This window comes from Hyaloscypha bicolor (genome assembly GCF_002865645.1).
Source record: "Hyaloscypha bicolor E unplaced genomic scaffold K444scaffold_87, whole genome shotgun sequence".
NCBI lineage: Eukaryota > Fungi > Ascomycota > Leotiomycetes > Helotiales > Hyaloscyphaceae > Hyaloscypha > Hyaloscypha bicolor.
In genome coordinates, this window is record NW_020194589.1 from 180,160 (window position 1) to 194,977 (window position 14,818).

Genomic DNA, 14,818 nt, shown 5'->3' on the forward strand with positions numbered 1-14,818 from the left:
TAAATAAAGTATTTAAAGAATTTAAGCTCTAATTCTAGTATAGAACCGGGAAATAAGTACTTTTAAAGAAAGTCTCTATTTTAAGGGCTTATAATATAGATTTAATAAAGATTAACTTGATTTATCTAATAAAAGAAAATACTTTTATAATACTTTATACTATTAATATAAATGAATTAGAAATTAAGTCTTCTTTCTTTATTAATACTAGAGCCAATAGTTATACTTTTATTAATATAAAGCTTATTTAGTTTATAGAGTAATTCTTAGAAATAGAACTATAATTTCTTTCTTTACTCTATACTATATATAGTTTTAATAGAAAGCTAGCTAAATTTACTAAGAAATATATAGAAATCTTATTTCTAATTAATAAATAAAGTATTAATATACTTATAATTATTCTAAACTTTAGAGATTATAATATTATCCTTAATAGGAAATAAGTAATATATATTAATATTCTAGTTAATTATAAAAGATATAAGCTTATATAACTAAAAAAAAAAACAAGCCTAAATCTATATAATTTAGTTATATTATTAGTATTTTATAATAATAGCTAGAGAAGTAACCTAATAAGAAGTATTAAAAGAATATTAATTAATAAGATTTTATTATAAGCTATTTCTGGAAATCTTCTATTCTAGAATAGTCTTTCTTTTTTCAGACTAATTAGAAGGAATTATATAAAACTATAGAAAAGAAGTTTCTATAGCCTAATTAAAATATAATATTTAAATAAAAGCTAAAGAAATAGAAAGAGGTTCTTAATAAAAAGCAAATATTAGATCTAGCTATTCTTATCTCTATAATATTTAACTATATAGCTAAAAGAGAAAATAATATTATTAGTCGAATCTTTATCTATAAAATTAATAAGAAGCTTAAAGCTTAGAAAAAAGAAGCTATTTCTGGCCTAAAGAATTAATAACCGGAAGAAATAGAGCTTTAGTAGCTATAGAGAATATTATTTCCGGAATTTAAGAAATATACCTCTATTTTCTCTAAAAAGAAATCTAATATACTTTCTTTCTATAAATTATATAATTATAAGATTTAAATTAAAAACCTAAAAGAAACCGAAAGTATTAGATATTAATCTTTTTAGTAGTAGTTTACTTAAGAGCTTCTAGAAATCAAGTATTTCTTAAAAAATAATCTAGCTAAAGGCTTTATTAAAACTAATTAGGCTCTCTTTATTTTACTAGTTCTTTTTATAAAGAAAGTAAATAGAGGTTTATACTTCTATATTAATTTCTACTATCTAAATAATATTACCTAAAAGAATTAATATCTTCTTCCTTTTATTAATAAAACTTTAAATTAATTATCTAAGACTAAGATCTATACTAAATTAGACATTTACTAAGCTTTCTATTATATAGCTATAGACCTGAACTCTTAGAAGCTAATAATATTCTGTATCTATTATAGAGTATATAAATATAATATTCTCTAGAAAAGCTTTATAAATAGTCTAGCTATATATTAATACTATATAAATAATATATTCTTTAAATATCTAAATAACTTTTATATAGTATATCTTAATAATATTCTTATTTACTTAGAGAATCTAGTAAAGTATAAATAATATATATAAAAAGTACTAGACTATTTATATTTTACTAGCCTCTAAATAAATATTAAGAAATCGGAATTTAAAGTTATATATATAAAGTATTTGAGCTTTATTATCTCTATATCTAATATTAAAATAGATTCTAATAAAGTCGAAGTAATATATAACTAGTAATTTCTAAAAATAGTTAAGAATATATAATTCTTTTTTAGCTTCTATAACTTTTATAAATACTTTATTAAAAAGTATAGACAGATTACTAGATCTTTTACCTTATTTATAAAAAAGAATATTTCCTTTAAATAGTCCGAGTAATATTAAAAGGCTTTTATTTATCTAAAGAAAGCTATAATTTCTATTCTAGTTTTATAATACTATAATTCAGATCTGTCTATAATAATAGAAACAAATATATCTAAAAAAGTAATTACTAGCCTACTTTTTTAATAAGACCTAAAAACAGGCCTTTAGTATTCTATAGTTTATTTTTCTAAAACTATACTTCTAGTAGAGCTTAATTATAATATATATAATAAAGAGATATTTACTATAATTCGAGTATTAGAAAAATAGAAAGCTAAGCTAGAGAGCCTTTAGGATACTTTCTTTAAGGTTTATTCTAATTACTATATCTTAAAGTATTTTATAACTACTAAGAAGCTTTCTTTTTAATAAGCTAAATAGGCTAAACTCTTATTTTACTATTATTTTAAACTTATATATTATTCTGGAAAATTAAATAAGTAAATAAATACTTTATTATAAAGATAAGATAAAGTAGATATTTAAGGCCAGATTAAGAAAAAGCTATAAACTCAAGTACTTTTCCTTAAAAATAAGATTAATCCGGAGATTATCTATAACTTATAGCTTATAGTAATACTTTATAAGATCGGTTTATTTAATCTGGAATTCGGCTCTAAAAACCAAATATATATTAAAGATTTTCCGGAGAAGAATATCTTTATTAGAGATATAATTTCCCTAGAAAAAAGTATTTTCTTAGAAGCTTTACTAGTAGACTCTACTATAGTAGCTTCTATAAAAGTACTATTAGAGGCTTCTACCGAGTATAGTAGTTTATAACTTATAAATAAGATTCTATAGAATAATTATATATTACTAGATCTAGAGAAGCTATATATAATAGCTTAAATCAAAAGTAATATCTAAATACTATAAAACAGTCTTCTTTTATATTATAGAAAACTCTATATTATAGAGAATAAAATAACTTTCGAACTACTTTTATAAACTATTCTAATCTATAAAATATATAATAAATCTCTTTCTAGATATCCTAAATATATAAAGTTCTAATAGCTATTAAAGAAGTAATATTACTAGCTATCTATAGATAAAGATATTAATTAATATTATAGTAATTACTATATTTATAGAAGATTATATATATTTAGAAATAAGAAATCTAGTTTGCTTTATTTCCTTCTAGTTTCTAATTACCTTTAATAGTATATTACTATAAACTTTAAAAGCTATTTAGAAAGTAAATCAAGCTATAATATAGTTACTATATTTATAGATTACTTATTCAAGTATCTAATTATAATTAAATAGTTAGTACTTCTATTTTTATTCTATATAGTATACTAAATAGATATTCCAGAAACAATTATATTAGATTAGAAACCCTAATTTATATCCGATTTTTAGAGCGAATTCTATATAAGAATTAGTATAAAGCTTAAGCTCTCTATAGCTAATTATCTTTAAACGGACAGATAAATAGAGATTATTAATTAGTACTTTAATTAGAGATTATATCTATATATTAACTATTACTAGAATAACTAGAATAAATAAATTACTATAATTAATTATTAATAAGCCTCTCTTTAATATAAAAATATTAGCTAGTTTTATTTATAATTAAAAAGAGCTATAAGCCTTATATTTCTTTGAACTAGAACTCCCTTATTAAAGCCAACTTACCTAAAGAGAAGCTAAATAGAAATAAAGCTAAAGTATTAGTAAATCGATTATATAAATTATAGTAACTTACTTAAAGCTATATAAAGCAAATATAGAAATAATATATAATATAAGCTAATAAATACTGCTATCTAATTAATTTTAAAGTAGAGAATAAAGTATAGATTACTATAAAGTACTAGAAGTTCAATTATTCGAGCTAGAAGCTAGAGAACTAAATAAAGGGCCTATTTGAAATTCTAGAATAGTATAGCTATTTATTTCTTCTAAAACTACCGGAAACTATAAAAATATATCTAGTTTTCTATATAGAGAAGCTATAAAAAGACTTTTAGAATTCTCTGCCAGGTTAAGTAAATCCGGAACTACTTCTATTAATACTAGAGAATAATAAATAAAAGTATAGTATTAAACGGGTTATTATAATTAGGCTAGTAAGAAATAGGCTAAAGTATAGAATTTAGTAGATTAGTTAGAATAAAGATCTAGTATAGTATCTAGCTTTAGTACTAAGTAATAGCCTTCTAGTTTTATAAAGTTTCTATAATAATATTAATATACTAGAACCTCTATAAAACCTATAATACTAGCTAGACTATACAAAAAATAATACTAGTTTAGAACTATATAGAAATAATAATAAACTCTTCTAGATTATATAGTAAAGGTACTGGCCTTTTATATATAATATCTATATCCGAAATACTAGTTTTACTTTAGAAAGAAGTATAGTACGAAATTTAATGAATTAATAGCTTATATAAAGCTTAGGAATAAGCTTATTATAAAAAAGAAAGTAATATTACAATTTTCAGATATCCGGTATCTGAGATATCTTACTAAATACCAGATATCTTCTAAATATATATAATATAGCTGCTTTATTAGAGAAATATATTTAGAATATACTAGAGATATTTAGAAAGCTAGCCTCTTTAGAACTAGTATACTATAAGGTATATATACTCTCTTGTAGCTTTCTATATTCTAGTTTTCCCTTCCTTAGCTTTAAATTGTCTTTATAAGAGACCTTCTACCTTACTTTCCAAGCCCTAAATACTATACTTATAACAATTACTATATATTTATAACTTAATATATACTAATTTTTAATACGGAATTAGCTATTTATATATTACTATAATATTAGTCTCATTATATATATTAATATTTAAAGGATTAGAAATAAGTATAACTAGTAATAAAAGAAATAAATAGCTAGCTATTATAATAGTAAAATTAATATAATAGTAAAATTAATATAATAATTAAAAACTCAAAATTTAAAGAATTTTATATATTAGAAAATACTAAACTATAGAATAAAATAAAGAAAATATCTTAATCTTTAATATTATTTCACTCTAGTAATTCCGGCTTAGCTTTATTTTATACCTGTTTCTAATATTTTATTTTAGTAAATTATATTCTTATACTAGCTATTATATTATTCTCTTTTAAAGAAAAGTCTAAATACTCTTATTTAAGGAATTATTTAGTTATAATAAAACAAAGAAAAAAGGAAATAATAACTATTAGTTCTATTTTATCTAATTCTAATAGCTTATTTATTATTAAAATAACCTAGTTTCTAGTATATTTTAGCTAGTTCTTATTATTTAATACTTATATTATATTAATATTTATATTAATAATATAGTCTAGAAATACTATATAAATTATAGCTAATATTAGAACTATTATTATAGGATAGTTTTTAAATAGAAATAGTAAATTAAGTTTATTTATTAAAATAGACTTTAATATAATAGCTTATTTACTATTCTTCTTATTTAAAATAATAATATCTGGCTTAATTAAGCTGCTTTTAAATTATTTATATATTTTAATAATTTATATATTAAAGCTAGATATTTAAACTATAATTTGAACTAACTAAACTAAACTATTACTTCTTTAGGCTTTATTAAACTACTAAACTGCAGTTTAAACTGGACTAAGATTAAACTATTACTTATCCTATATTAAATTAAGAATTTCGGAAATATAATATATAATAAATAAAGTAATAGAATTATTTAAAGAAGCGTTTTTAGATAAAGTAATTTCTAGTCAAATTAAAGTAATTAGTTATATTAGCTTAAAAGTACTTTTCTACTTTTATAGTAAATCTTTATTAAACTAATAAGTTTTTTTATTAGTAAAATCAAAAATAATATTATTTAATATTATAGTTATAATATAATTAATTAATTAATTTATATATAAATATTAAAGAGTAATTTTAGTATTTTTCCGGAATAATAGTTAATCTAGTACCGGAAAATATAAATCTAGTAATAATAGAATAAATAAATATATTTATGAACTTATAAAAAAGCAAGTATTTTAGAATTACTAGAAGAAAAAGAAATAATATAATAAGAATACTAGTAAGAAAAAAAAGAAAAAACAGAAAGCAAAAATAAAGAATATAATATAATTAATATATATATAAATAAATAAAAGAATAAGAATTATTTACTATAAGCTTATAATAAGAAATAAATATATTATTAGTTTTCGGGCTTTACTAAAATTACTAACTAAATTATAGCTTTATTCTTTTCTTATCTCTCTTTAAATTAGTTTTTCTTATTATAAAAATAGAGTAATTAGTCTAATATACTTCTCGATTTAATATATAAAAATTAGTAGAATTATAGTTTTTAGTTAAATATATAATTTATTATATTATTATAGCTATCTTGGGTTTAGGTCCTTATATATATCTCTCTTTATGTTTTGACTTGGAGTTTTTCTAATGGAATTTCAAAGCTTATCGTACGGCTATACAAACCCCTACCAAGTGGTAATAGCACTAGAAGTACCGGCAGAATCGGGCTTATCAGTAGAATTAGGGACAGTCGGACTGTGGAATGAACTGTCCCGAGACAAGTCGACTTATAATTCTTTCTAGACGAAAAGGGACGAAACCAGTGTATCAAATGATTTAGTTTGATTTGATTATAGCCTCTGAATCAAATCAAATCAAGTCAAAATCTACTTAATCAAATTATAATTAACTATAATCAACTATAGTTGATTATAGTTAATTATTTAGTCACGTGAGTGTGCACGTGCGCTCGGAGGTTCAAAAGCGAGATAAGGCTAAAATAAGTCTTAGACTAGTCCGTATCCGGTATCGCTTAAGGCCCTCCTTACTAAATCGGGTATCGCGATGCTTGGTAAGCGAAGCGGCACGAGCCGAAGGCGCTAAAACCTCCTCGATTTTCTAATAATTCTTTGCTACCTTATAAATATTATTATTATAAATAAATTAGCTAAAAATAGGCTCTCTCATAAATGGACGCTTTAAATTTAAAGGGTTATATCTAATTAGACGCTTATTAAATAATCTTCTAGATTCTAAAGGATTTATATATAAATAAGTAATTTTCCTCAGGTTACTTCTTTCTCTTTTTACTTTATATATAAATATCTTAATAATTATAGCTCTAATTAAGAAGCTTTCGACTATAAACTTACTTATTTTTACTCGGTATATTCGAAAATGTCTCAATAATCTTTAATTAACCTTTATATCCCTCAAAATAAAGAGAAATAAATAAGAATAAATAAGAATAAATAAGAATAAAAAAGATAAAAAGAGGTTTCTAAGAAATATATCCATTTTTATTCCCGATTTAGGCTAGCTTTATACTCATATATATATTCTATAAGTTTTGTTTATATCTTATTAATATAGTAGTTAGTTATTTAATAATATTTTAAGTTACTTGAGAAATTCAAGTTTTCTTAGTATCACGTGATGATTATAGTTAATTATAATTGATTATAATCATAATCAAATCAAATCAAGCCAAAATTTGCTGAATCAAATCATAATCAACTATAATTAACTATAGTTAATTATAATTAATTAGCCTTGATTTTTTTTTTGACACACTGGACGAAACCGACTTTGGGTACTTCGGATTACAAAGTATGACAAAGGAGCTACAGCGCCAGTACAGCCTGCGGGAACTGAGCAAATACATCCAAGCTTGAAACACCACTGTGAAATTTTGATTCGGCCAACGATTGAACACACTCGATTCTTCATCATAGAACGAGGCCGGATGGGCCTCGGAGCATTTGCCGTCTTCCTAATGATGTCATCTTTTGGCACGGGATGGTGAAGTGCCATTTCTCTTGCGGGAATCTGGTGTAATGACTGCAGACTTGACCAATTGCCGACACTCCCACCGGAATGCCTTTTACTTGGTAAGGCCATGCTACGTCTCCGGTACCATAGATGGGGAAGCCTTCCAAGATGGGAAATACATTGCAATGAGAGTTCATATATGCTAGAACTCCTTTCTCCTGCCCTATCCAAAAATTAAATCCTACCACCCCTCAATTCTCTTCATTTTCACATGCATCCCATGCACCGGCTTGGTAGTAATCACGCCCGCCGGCCAAACCTTCTCATTCGGGTCCACCATCTTCAACTCGAATCTCCCTGCCACAGCAGCAAGCATGCACTTAAACTCCGACTTCGCAAACCCCATGCCTATACAACTCCTCGGTCCATGCAAGAACGTAATCTGCGCGTAGTTGCTCTTCGCACCACCCGTATTTGCAGTTCCAGGCTGTAACCACCGCCCCGGGAGAAACTTCTCAGCTTCTTCGCCCCAGAGGTGTTTACTGCGGTTGATAGCCCACGGGACGAGCAGGACACGGGTTCCTTTGGCGATCGGTTGAGATCCGATATAAGTATCGCGCGTAGCTTGGCGGATGGTGAGAGGAACCGTGGGGTAGAGACGTAGCGTCTCGTTCACGACAGCATTGAGGATGGGCACGGCTTCGATCTCGGCGTCGCTGGGAAGCTCGGTTGAGGTTATGGAGGGGAGATGCTCGCGGATCTCGTCACGGAGCTGGGTTTGCCAGCCTGGGTTTGTGGCTAGGAGCCAGACGGCCCATGTTAGGGCGCTGCTTGTTGTTTCATGGCTTCCACTCCATCAGCATTTGGAAGTGGGGAGGTAGGGGAGGGAGTATACCCAGCAGCAAGGAAAGTTAACATCTGATCCACCAACTCCTTGTCACTGAAATTATTCGTCTCAATCAAAAGACTCAGAATATCATTCCCTCTTTCCCCCTTTAATTTTGCCTTCTCCCTCCTATCCCTAACAGTCTGCAAACAAAAATACTTCAATTTCCCTGTCGTCTCCCTCAACAGCTTATTCTGGTTAATCGGCAGCTTCTGCACCAGATCCTGGGGCCCAATAATATTCGCTGCAAAGTAAATCGCTCGCTCCACCGTCGGCTCTAGGAGCTCATTGTACGCATGAACCAAGGGATCATCGTCGTTCCGCACAGCATTGAAGTCCCTGCCCATCCCGGCAAGCCCGATGATATCGAGCGTTACCCGAGTCGCCCATTCTCCGAACTCCACGACGTGGTCTTCCGGATTCCCGCTCGCGGCTAACTCTTTCTCAATCCCTTCCACTAACCCGCGACTCTTGCCCCAAAACACGGGATACAGTTCTTTGATATGCTTCAGCTGGAAACTGGGCAGCACGTTCTTCCTTTGGAATTTATGCACGTCGCCTTCCACAAGAATCAATCCGGCGCCGAGAATCTTGACCAAGAATTTCCGGATCGACAGGGGTTTCTCGAAATCATAAGAGTTGTCGGAGAGTACGGATTTCAGGGTCTCAGGCGAGGTGGGGATGAGGCGATGTTGGTTGAAGAAGCCGCGGAAGCAGATGAGGCCGTTGTTGGGAATGTCTTGTACCCAATTAAGCATTTCCTGGCCGGGAGGTTTGGAGAATTGCGCTGTGCCGTTACCGTAGAGGAGGTTGTAGCTCTGTGTAGAGTGTTAGTCGGGGTCTGGGGAAAGGGGGCGGGAGGCGCACAGTGGGTCCCGGAATGTGTCGGAGCGGGCTGAAGAGGAAGGGCCAGATGAAGACAGTGTAGAAGAGTGCGAGGACGAGGTCGTAGACGAGGAATCGGACTACGGCTCGTGAGAAGCGTTCCGGTAGGAGTTGAGGTGCTGAGGCCACCACGATGGCTGTCATGACGCTCGTGACAGCGAACGTTATCTTGAAGTTAGTCATGTTGGCTTCGGTTTCGTGGTGAGATGAGGAAAGTGTGTTTTCTGATGATAAGGATAACAACCCCCTTTTTAATCATAATAATAAATTGAGAGAAGGCTTCAGATTAAAAGACGTCCAGCGTCCTGGCATATGCGACGCCAAACACACCAAATGTTCAGCCTATTTAAGTGTACGCGTTTTATGAGAGGCCGAGGCTAGGGTTAGCATGTTGGTTACTTGACTTGGTTAGTGTAAAGTCGCAACGTTTAGGCAGCACGAAAGAAAGAAGAGTATATAAGCTTCTAAAACTTGTAGGAAAGACGGATGACGTAGCGATGGGAAACATTTGCATATGATTGCGATGTGGTGGTGTGTTAACGCAATGTTTCACAAGAGACCTCGGCACAGTGATATGCGGAATCGGCCTGTTTTGTGCCATTCCATTTTTAGGTATCTCACGATAAGCTAATTCCAAGAATACTTAAACCACAAGAATTATATATAAATATAATAACCATTTATGATAATTTCGCCAGATGTTTCCACAAGCTGAAGTCGATTTTAGCTGCTTTTTGTCTAAAAGGGTAAAGTTTGATTGTTCCACAGATCTTACACTTGGCTGACAAGTGGAAAAGGCTGCCTCCAAGATGACAAGCTTCCCCACAGTGGCGGAGAAGCGGGGACGCTATCTCGGCATCCTTTCTTAGCACGCGCTCCTTGAGCTTACATGCTCCCTACCGGACGATCTCCTGCTCTTCCTATAACGTGTCGGGCACCATGTGGTGGACTTTTGAACGGTACGAGCTTCCTATGCTTCGGGCCTAGCTAAAAATAGGATGCATGCCGTTCCCCACGCCTACAGAGGGTATGACTGTAGTGCCATTGAAAGTTAAAACGGATGCTTAGTCGAGGGGCTAGTAGCAGACATCGAACGTTCCTTTACCAGTACCCCAATTTTCCAAACTATCGTAGCAACCCAAACAGTGGTGGGAGTGCTGCGAGTGCGGTTGCGGAAGCTTGGAAAACATATTAGGAGTTCGTGACGACAGAACCAATAATTTCCAGTGGAATCCAGAGAACGCAGACCAACAATACCGGCATCTCGAGCCGCGATGCCGAACTTTTCGGTATCGTCGCTGTGTTGAGTGTATTTACCAGGACGCCAATGACAACCGCATTTGCCGCTGTGATGGTGAAGATGCCCTAGCTGAGGAACCGGGGAGTATCTACGATCGGGGCCATGTTGGTAACTGGGACTTCGATCGAACCGTCGAATTTGTTCGTTTTAATAAACACACTGTTTTTGTTTCTCCCACACTTTTCACAGGTTATCTTGATTTGAGTCTTTTGACAAGCTCTTATCTTCTCTCACTAAACCGCCCTTTTAGTTTAGCCTAGCCAGCCTAATAAATCTCAAATCAAGCGTGTTGTCTTGCCCTCTCGTGTACTATCTCTTACATTTCACATGCTTCTCTCTCCATTTAAATATCCCGCTCTTGCCCCTCACGTATTTATCTCTCCTCTAAAGCGTCTGGACTTCATCTGTTCACATACTCTTTCTCACGTGCTCGCGACCTCGGTATTCATCGCTTCTCCCTTTCTTCTAAACTCGTTATCTATAAGGCTTAAAAGGAATTCACGGGTTATAATACGTGTTTTAAGTGTAAATATAAGCTAAAATTGAATAGTTATAACGCATGGCAAGCTATGAATAGCTTGAGTTTCCGTTTGCTTGACCGTTTTGAAGTTTTTGAGCCAACGATTTGATACATGGCAGCTGGGACAGATTGAGGGCACGGGTTGGAACTTTAATCTGATATTAGAATAAAGGTTAATGAGAGCATGGGTTTCAAAAATAAGAAACATGCCAAATAAGCCGCGCAAACCACTTGAACAAAGGAAATGATTTAGATATAAGTATTGAATTGATTGTCATATTAAACAAAGAATCTGTAATTAGAGCTCGGACCTTTAACAATCGCCCCGGAAGACTGCAATTCAGGAAGAACACAGATATCCAAGTAATTATTACTTGAACTGTCTCCCCACGCCTTTCCCACCTCACATATACAGAGGCAGAAATTCTGCAACCGCTCCGCCAGCCAAAGGAAGCGTTCTCGGCTTCTGGAATTCCGTCAAACTTGAAGAGATCTAAGTCGAACGACGATAGGAAGGAGAAAGGCAACAAGGATGAGGAGATGTGGATGTGGAGGGTGCTGCTTGCAATAACCTGTATCGAGAGGGCGAGACAATCTGCAACGCGCGATGGATTGGCAAGAGAGACAAACGCTCGGAGATCCGATGTATACAATGCCCACGTTACAGTACATCCTAGAGGAGCCACGCCTACCCTAGTAGCCACTCCACTCTATCCCCGGTCTGCGTCCACCTTTGGGGCTTGTCTCTCTGCAAAATCCCCCAATCGCCGTTCGCAACCTCACCAAGATACAAATGCGAGTCTTGGATGCAATTCAGATGGATCTGCTGCTTCCCTCTCCGATCGAATCGCGACCCAGAGGCCAGGTCATGAGGTGGACAAGTTGGGGAATTAGAATATTGATCCTTGACCCCTGGCTCAAAACGGACACACAGAATCAGACTCATTTGGGTATTAGCAATGAAAACATTACACCACGCATTAGTTGGTCCGAGTGGTGGACAGCTGGTAGCTGTGCCCCCATCTCCCATCCTTCTTCCCTTTCGGTGTCTCCCATTCCCGTTCTGACTTCTAACCCCTCGCAAACCACAAGTATTATACACCCTCCATAATAACCTCATTACAAGCCCCGATATCGCCACCAAAAGCATCCAGATCCAGCACCTCAATCCTTCTCATCCACGTCTCAGGCCACAGCAAGAAAACACCGTGCACATCTTTCATATGCGCCTGCCATTCCTCATCGAAAATCGTCTCCCGATTATAGCACGGTACTCGGTCTTCACCCGCCGACACCGCACTTAGTCTCTTACACAAATCGAGAATCCGGAAGCCTTCCGCGGCGGGGATGACCGTCCACGCTATTTTGGTAGACAAGTGGTGTTCTCGTAATGGACGAAAGGGGTCCAGTGCAGGGGAGTGCCGGCCGTAGGGCGGGAGATGCGAGTGTGATTGTATTGTGGAGGAAGGGGACGAGAATGCCGGGATTGGGGAGGAGGAGTGTGAGGGTGGGAAGTAGGATGTTGGGGCCGGGTAGCTGGAAGAAGAGGAGCGCGACGCCATGGACATTAAGACTTGGGAGGGGGAGAAGTCGGCGGCTACTGGCGGCCGTTGGTATACTGACATTGAACTTGAGGGATCCGAGGCGTCCATTTCGTCGTCGTCGGCCATAGAGATGTGAGAGGAAGAGATAGAGCTCCCGCGCTCGGAGTGCAGTTGTGCTGTGGGCATTTCTCTGATTATTGTTAGTTGATATTTGGTGGTAAAAGGGAAAAGGGACGCACAACCGTCCTCTCCCACTCGACCCCTCTGCAATCGTGAGATTGAGCCCTTCATTCTTAATATGTATCGCGACATGCTATTCCCCGCATCAGCTGATCGTCGGAAAATTCCCACATTCACGAAACACGCACCTTCCTCAGGTTCGCCGCAGTCTTTGTTTCCTTTTGGCAGAAGCCACATATAGACTCGCACTTCGCGATCGAGAGGACACCGGTTGTATTCCAGGGAGGATGAACGTGGCCTTTGCTGCAGGTGGTATTCCCTAATGCGGTTTCCAGCGACATTGTTCGGCGGACGATCGCGCGCGGGTCGAGGGTGTGTTGGTGGCGCGAGCAAGTCATCAAGACAGGTAGGGGCGTTGCACCCGGAGGAGAGGTCCGGATGGAAGGCAGACTGGGGCCCTCGTATAACACTCTCCCTTCGACTGTAATACAAAGGAAATTCCTGAAAATGATAAGAATGGTCTGTGGGGGGAGGTGATGTGTAGGATGAGGCGAAGAACAAATTATGTCTATCGGAGAAGGAGATGGGATCGGGGAATTAATTATATCATTCGTGCCTGAAACAAAACGACAGACCTCTTGCTCGAGCCAGATCTGCCGCCAGCGTGGGGATTTCATCTGACCTTATATGTCTGAACCGCCGGCCATCCTGTGCCTGCCCCCCACAACCGCACCACAGGGCTATTTGGGCGGCCGCAGCGAGAGCAGCTGTGGGCCATGGATCCCTACTTGCATATTGAGGGTGGGATACGGCAAATAGCTTGCGGTTTAAGAGTGCGGTGATACAGTGTTGACTGGGTGCTGGTGGGTGCTGTGAAGTGAAGTGTCTGTTGGATTTTCCGCTCAGATGGGAAATGCTCGCGAGTTGTGCGACCGTGCAGAGATGCGATTGGCTGCGACCTGCAGTGAAGCGTGCCTGGAAGACCGTAAGGTTACCACCCAGCGATTTGCGAATGCGGACCCTGCTCGCCCGAGCCGCAAGACAACCGCTTGGGATGAACCTGATCGGCGGGACCTCGAGTGAAGTTGCGAGGCGGACAAAGGGGAGGGATGTGAAGAAGCATGGACGGGATGGCCTGGGAGTAAAGCTTACTTACACGTGATCTACGGTAGGGACCTTTGAGGGATAAGGCCTGAAAGTTGTGCGGGCTGAGAGCGGCGCATGAGTCGCAATAGCCACCTGTTCTAGAGGTTGTTCGTCGCATTTCTCGGATGGTTTCGGATCTGGAACAGTTGGTAATCGTTGATGTAAAGATGGAGGCCATGTCAGTCTCTCACTTTCTCCGGTATGGAGATCTCTTTTGGATATTCTCCGTTGCAGAGGCGTTGAGGCTGTTCCTTGGTGCAAATGACTATCCAATCGGCATCACTTCCAGCCACAGGGATGGCGAATTCTGCCACAGTACTTGTATTGTCCTTAGCCCCTCTGGGGTGTTCTTGCGAATCTGTCTCTGAAAAGTTTAAATGGTACCTCTTGATATGTTATGCTGAGTCATGCACGATCCGATTGGAGTTGTATTTGGATTTTGGGGTAGCATTGGGAGCTGTCACTGCACGACCAGATGAGAATCCCTGCTTTCAGCGCCCGAGATCCTGCAAGTCAATGGCCAGGGCCATATCTTCCAGGAGTTATCCAGGGGCAGAGTACAATATGATCACCGATTATTGGCCCACGTACGAACGAAGCTTTGCCACCCAAAGTCAATTGTGCATCTAGCATTATTCAACAATTTCGACTTTGCGTCTCCTGCGGCAGGATGGCGATTTTGGAACCTCGGTTTTACATGTGCTCTGCCGA

At 35.5% G+C, this 14,818-nt stretch overlaps 2 protein-coding genes across 2 annotated transcripts; both read right to left on the bottom strand.

Annotated features, from left to right (window-relative positions):
* Positions 1-7,430: 7,430 nt before the first annotated feature.
* Positions 7,431-9,906, bottom strand: K444DRAFT_562398 (cytochrome P450 monooxygenase-like protein). Its single transcript, XM_024876984.1, has 3 exons — positions 9,400-9,906; positions 8,542-9,350; positions 7,431-8,491 (listed from the first exon to the last, which is right to left on the bottom strand). Exons 1-3 carry the CDS (start codon positions 9,598-9,600, stop codon positions 7,888-7,890), a joined length of 1,614 nt encoding a protein of 537 aa, XP_024735465.1. The 5' UTR covers positions 9,601-9,906; the 3' UTR covers positions 7,431-7,887.
* A 2,425-nt stretch (positions 9,907-12,331) lies between these two features.
* K444DRAFT_531650 (uncharacterized protein) lies at positions 12,332-13,302 on the bottom strand (the record flags this gene model as incomplete). Its single annotated transcript, XM_024875011.1, has 3 exons — positions 12,332-12,971; positions 13,021-13,094; positions 13,150-13,302. 3 exons carry the CDS (start codon positions 13,300-13,302, stop codon positions 12,332-12,334), a joined length of 867 nt encoding a protein of 288 aa, XP_024735466.1.
* Between the last annotated feature and the right edge of the window lie 1,516 nt (positions 13,303-14,818).

What these genes read in the sequence shown, in the direction of transcription:
- K444DRAFT_562398 (XM_024876984.1), bottom strand. Translation starts at nt 9,600, where the DNA reads ATGACTAACTTCAAGATAACGTTCGCTGTCACGAGCGTCATGACAGCC. An exon ending in GACACATTCCGGGACCCACT is followed by an intron (nt 9,351 to 9,399) that starts GTGCGCCTCCCG and finishes CACTCTACACAG; the next exon opens with AGCTACAACCTCCTCTACGG. An exon ending in TTAACTTTCCTTGCTGCTGG is followed by an intron (nt 8,492 to 8,541) that starts GTATACTCCCTC and finishes ATGGAGTGGAAG; the next exon opens with CCATGAAACAACAAGCAGCG.